A 5,835-nucleotide genomic window follows, 5' to 3' on the forward strand; every position below is an offset into this window, starting at 1 on the left:
AAAAAAAAAAAAAAAAAAGAAAGAAAGAAAGAAAAAAGATTAGATTATATTCATTTTAATGTTTTGTGAATTTACCGAATAGGTCGGTATTACCTTCTGTTTGGACGTCTTGTACTGTTCCTTTACACCACAAGTTGTGTGACCTTTTTGCCAAAACTGCCATGCCAACTTTAAGTTTTATCTCTTTATGTTCTTGCTGCTTGGAGGACTCACTGGATGAAGACTTGGAACCTAAGAAGATCAGTGACAGAGGACAAATACTGTTACTGTATTTAATCAGTAACTTATAAATCCACTGCATAATGTTCCAAATATTAGTATTNACACACACACACACACATACAAAACAATTATAAAGTTTGATTTTAATAAACTATTATAAAGCGTGCTGATTTCTTATTGTTAGCCTTGTTAAAAAACTTGCGTTGCTTAATATTTTTGCGAAAACGAACATTGTTTATTTGAAATAGAAATATTTTGTAACAATGTCACTTTTGATCATTTTAATGCATCCTTGCTAAATGAATGCATTGATTTCTTCAGCCCCACTTGAAAATCAATTTGAAAACCCCATTACAGCTAATCAAAGAACTTGCTTTACTGACGAGATGCNAAAAAAAAAAAAAAGCTTACTTCCGTCAGGACTGGCAGGTTCTGCAGAAGCACCGTTGCTGCTGGCATCATCAGCATCATCGACAGTGTTACACTCAGATTGTGACTTAGAGGGTTCAAAATCATTGTCTCTCGATGACTCTGATTGGGATTTAGGGGGTTCAAAATGACTCTCTTTCGATGACTCCGATTTTGATGTAGGTGGTTCACAATCACTGTCTCTCGATGACTTTGATTTTGATTTAGGGGGTTCATAATCACTGTCTGACAATGACTCCGACTGTGACTCAGGAGGTTCATAATCACTGTCAGCAGGACTAACGGAGAATTCCTCGGTTTCAGAGCGATCATCATTACTTTCTGCAGGAGATTGCACTGTTGTTGTTTCCGTTTGCGGGCTTGAAGTGCTGCCTACAGGCACAGTTTTTTTTGAAGATCTCAGCCTTGTCTTTGAACCGCTCTTTGTTACAGATTTGCCCCTTGTTTTTAACTTTTCAGTCTTATCTGAGGAATCGCGGCTGGCATTAGTTTCGGCTTCTTCACAACTGCTCAACAGTGATGCCACTTCTGTCTTCAACTCGGGCTCAGTCAGGTTCGTTTCTCTGTTTGTTATATAGTCACAGGCATCGATTTCCATTTGTTCTGAATAGCTTGAAGACGAAGACATTTCTGAACAGGTCACTAGTGGCACTTGAGGATCAGTCTCCATTGATGCTGATTTAGTTCTCAGGATTTCAGGAAAAGCTAGTGTAGTGTTACTTGTTGCTTCGTGATCTGAATGAAGGTTGCTTGACTTTTCTGAATCTCTTTCAAGCAAAGACATCTGAGGAGTCAATGCTCTCAGCAGAGGTTCAGTCTTAATAGATGCAATGCATTCAATTCGGAAAGGCTTTGAAGTGCCTGGAGGTGAAGTCATATCTGACTTTATTAACGTCACATGAGGCTCGGTCTTTACTGTTGTGATGGATCCAAAGTGAGGACTGGCAAAGGTTTCCGGTGTTTCTGAAGGGCTCACTGCTGTCGACTGAGGTTCAGTCTTAATTAAATTTAAGGATGGAGAGTTAAGAGCAGCAGACGTTTCATGATCTTTTGAAATGTTCATTTCCCAAGGAGTTATTGCTGTCAGTTGTGGTTCAGTCTTAATTGTTGGTTTAGAATCTGACTTATAACCAGCAACAGGTTTGTATTGTTCCGAATTGCTGAGAAGCGAGGACATTTCAGGTGCTTTCGGTAGAGATTCATTCCTTACGATCCCAATTGGGTTTTCCTGTATTTCCAGCTTTGGTGCGACCAATTCAGAACAGCTGGTCTCAGGGGTCGAAGCTGACGAGGGTCTGTTAGAGACGTCAGATGATGACGGTGATGCAGAACTCACGGAGGAAGTTTTGTTTACCATCTGGACTAAATCCTGAATGAGTCTGGAGGACTTCTGATAGGCCACAGTCACCTTTTCAAGCTAAAAGAAAAGAATGAATCAAGACAACAAAAACACAGGAGGAAAGAAAGGATTAAAAACAGGCCAAAACCCAGAAAAAAAATCCACACACAAAGAAACAGATTGATTAAAGCAATACAAAATATTGTTAAAAAAAAAAAATGAATGTGCAACACCAATTTTTCAGTTAACATCCTCACCATTGGTTCCAAGTTTTCTTTGGTGGCTGCGAGAGAAAACACAAAAGTGGTATCAGATTTTTAATTACGCTCTAATTTACGATATTTATATTTCCAAGCACTTTCTATTAAAGGGTTAAAACGACAAAATTAAGTCAAACTCAAATATTCTTTATAAAAGTTATGACTTGTCCACACCCCCACTTTTCTACATGACAGAGTGAGTTTATTTTCAATTGTTTATGCAAAGAAAGAAGGTGAAACTATTATTCTAGCTGTAGTGTTGTTGCCGGTGGCACGTTCTGAAGATGCTGTTTCGTTGCGAAAGTTAAACTATTTTGTTTGTGCTTCCAAAAGAGGCCACAACCAGACTGCATTACACCAAATAAAAAAGAAGAAGTTGTTTTTAGCAACATCATATAACCCCTTTAAAAAGTGTGCCACTTACCTCCCAGATCAATGACAATGATATCGTCATCATCTCCATTTAGCACACTATTTTTCTGCTTATCCTCCACTTCATCTGTAACCTGAAGGATGTCCAGTGGTATTCCCCCTCCTTCGTCCTCCGAATCTTCATCTCGGTATTCGAGTCCCATCATTCCATAAAGACCCTTCATCACGGACTCGCACTCAAGGACCGACCTGATACAGACACAAAACACAGTCAAACAGCCGTTGTGATTTGAAGATGCTGTCATCAGGCATAAAAAAAAAAACATCCACTCACTCGCAAGCATTGCTGTACAGAAGGCGGGTGTAAGTGGCTTCCCCCTCCTTCTGCTTCACCCAGTCCTCTACCTGCGCCAGTTGTTCGCGTCTCTGCATCAGATGAGGGTTTTGGTCCACCTCTGCCTGGATCCAGCGCAGCAGGTCATCCTTTGTCATTCTCAGGAGGTTATCATCATCTTTTCTGCTACTCATGGCTTACTGTTGGAGCAACATAATAAAAAAAGATCAATCCTTAAGAACTGAACAAAATTAGCTCTTAGTATATTGAGCATCATTATATAAGTTGTGCCACAATTGTACCATCAGGTAATTTAAGATGTTTATGAGTTTGAACAGATTTGGGGAAATTTAGTTTTATGTCACTTTGTCATGTATGGATCCTCCGGAGCGAATGGGTGCCGTCAGAATGAGAGAGCAAACAGCTGATAAATACAATCACAATAATGCACAAATAATCTCCACGACCTCAGTCCATCTATTAACATAATGTGAAATGAAAAGCTGCATGTTTGTAATAAAATAAATAAATAAAGATGTTTCTAACCTTAAATCGCTCTCATTCTGATGGCACCCATTCACGATTTACATGTTTGGGGTGAGCTACTCATTTGATTTGTATTTGACTTCACGATGTGACCTAAGAAATTAAGCTCTATTTAGTAGTGCATAATTTTTGTAACATAAACACCTCTTGAACAGGCACACAGTGTGAATCAGAGGATGTCCTGCACTCAACGCATGGCCAATACTCTTGATTGACACTTGACTGACAAATGGATTAAACAAAAATACAACCTAACGCGCGCAACATCCTTCCCTTTAAACTAAACAATATTAAGGCCCAATTGATCACGTGTGGCTACTCTTTGCTACTGCAAAACAGCAAGCGCCTAAGGCAAGATAATAACACAAAGTGCTACGTACTGTCCAGGTACCCCGACCTGCTGCTGTAGTGTACTTGAATCCCGAAGACACTCACATATCAAAAAGCGCGCAGCTGCAGGATTGTATGGCGGACACTATTCCGCTCGCGTATATATCGGCAAAACACAATGACTGCCAGCACTCCGATAAAGAGCCTTTATGGACAGCACGCCAACTCTGACATCGCATGGAAAACTAAAAAACCCGCAATAAAACAACTAAAAGCGCAATGTGGTAAACAATGTTCAATTTTTTACTGTATCTGCACGTTGGCGGACACAGTCTCCATGAGACATTCTGATTGGTCCAGTGCACGTTGACGAGGGAGGATAAGCCACGCCCACATTAACTTGAACTAGTTGGACTTTACGGGCATAGTTAGATGTGATTTGATCATGTTGGGCCTAAATGTTATTTCTTGTAGATTCACTTATGGTTCACATCATATGACTATTCAAGATTGCATTTGTATTTTTTAAGTGTGATTTATCGTCAAGCTCCCTCAAGGACGAGCCATTGTACGTGTGTGCTGTTAGTTTTCTCAGCGCTGGCATGGATGGACCAATCACAGTCGTTTAGTCAGCCTGCGTTTAGTAGTTGATGGAATGGAATGAAAAATAATTAGCTCTGCAGATGAATGACAGAATATCATACTTATTATGTTGAGGTGAATTTGAGGCTTTATTTTAACAAACAGGTCGAAGGTATAATTATCATTTTTATTATGATTTTAATTAATGAAATTTAAATTACCCATTGGCGAAACATCATTATTTTAGCAGAAGTGTTGCATAGAGAAAACGTACATGGAAAAATAGTGCTGTCAAACGATTAATGGTGTTTAATTGCATGAGAAAATAAATGTTTTTGTGTACATAATATATGTATGTTTACTGTGTATATATGTTATGGATATATAAAAACAACGTATATTTTTTCAAATATTTGCATGTATATATTTATATTCATATAAACCATATAAACATATTTAATACATATACGTAAAATATATACACACATATATGTATTTATAAATAGCTACATAATAAATACATACAGTACACACACTCGTAAACAAAAACTTTTATTTTAGATGCAATTAATCACGATTAATCAATCAACGGCACCAATATAAAATAATACAGGGAGTTTAAGCAGTCCTTTGCTATAAAAACTAACACTAACTAAATTAAATTTCAGTGGAAAAGTTTACTAGAAAAATGATGAAAACAGTGAAATAACATATATTGACCAAAATTTTCAACAAATCAAAACTAATGTTCAACCTTATGTCTAGAACTGTCCATGTATAATGTCAGTGAACACTTATACATAAAAAAACAATACAGTAAAATGCCCCTTCTTGTCATTTACACCATTAGTCATCATTGATGGTCTTGGGTTCACCACGCTCATCCTCCACCTGACCAGAGCGGGGTTTTTTTAAAGGGTCCCTGAGAGACATAATCTCTTGTATCTTCAAGAAAGTGTCACAATCTGAGGGAAACTGATTCCTCTGAAAAACACAGCTGAAATGAAAACAAGCTCTTTAAATAAGGATTAGAAAAAGACTAATGATACTCACGTTGAGAGAAAGACGCAGAAGCCCGCCTTCGTCCTGTCCTTCCAGAGATGAGAGCAACACCCTGAGTGATTGCTCAGTCAGTTTATTTCCTGTATTATCAAGACAATGTTACAGCAATAATGTACAGATATGTTTCACCCTAATACTGAAATGAAATCAATTCTGAGATGAAATCACCTGAGAGGTTCAGAGAAGTAAGGCAGGTGTTTCCAGGATGAATCACTTTCCCTCCAGTGTGCACAATCCCAGGATGCAACAGAGGAATCACCGTCTCAACCACCTCCAGTCTCTGGCAAACAAATGCTTCCATGTTTAATGGGAAATCATAAAATCTTTCTCTCTCTTTCTCTCGCCACACACACAAACAC

At 38.3% G+C, this 5,835-nt stretch overlaps 1 protein-coding gene and 1 pseudogene across 1 annotated transcript in view; both read right to left on the reverse strand.

Moving 5' to 3' along the window:
* LOC122323318 (histone-lysine N-methyltransferase SETDB1-A-like) overlaps window positions 1-4,170 on the reverse strand; it is a 5,437-nt gene extending 1,267 nt beyond the window's left edge. The window contains exons 1-6 of the mRNA XM_043217066.1: window positions 3,883-4,170; window positions 2,957-3,156; window positions 2,675-2,871; window positions 2,248-2,273; window positions 634-2,068; window positions 94-231 (exon numbers count right to left, since the gene is read on the reverse strand). Coding sequence (XP_043073001.1) covers window positions 94-231; window positions 634-2,068; window positions 2,248-2,273; window positions 2,675-2,871; window positions 2,957-3,150 — 1,990 coding nt within the window. The 5' untranslated portion in view covers window positions 3,151-3,156; window positions 3,883-4,170. The remainder of the gene's footprint in view (window positions 1-93; window positions 232-633; window positions 2,069-2,247; window positions 2,274-2,674; window positions 2,872-2,956; window positions 3,157-3,882) is intronic.
* A 780-nt stretch (window positions 4,171-4,950) lies between these two features.
* Window positions 4,951-5,835, reverse strand: part of LOC122323319 — a 5,955-nt pseudogene continuing 5,070 nt past the window's right edge.

This window comes from Puntigrus tetrazona, chromosome 19, assembly GCF_018831695.1.
Source record: "Puntigrus tetrazona isolate hp1 chromosome 19, ASM1883169v1, whole genome shotgun sequence".
NCBI classification, from domain to species: Eukaryota; Metazoa; Chordata; class Actinopteri; order Cypriniformes; family Cyprinidae; genus Puntigrus; species Puntigrus tetrazona.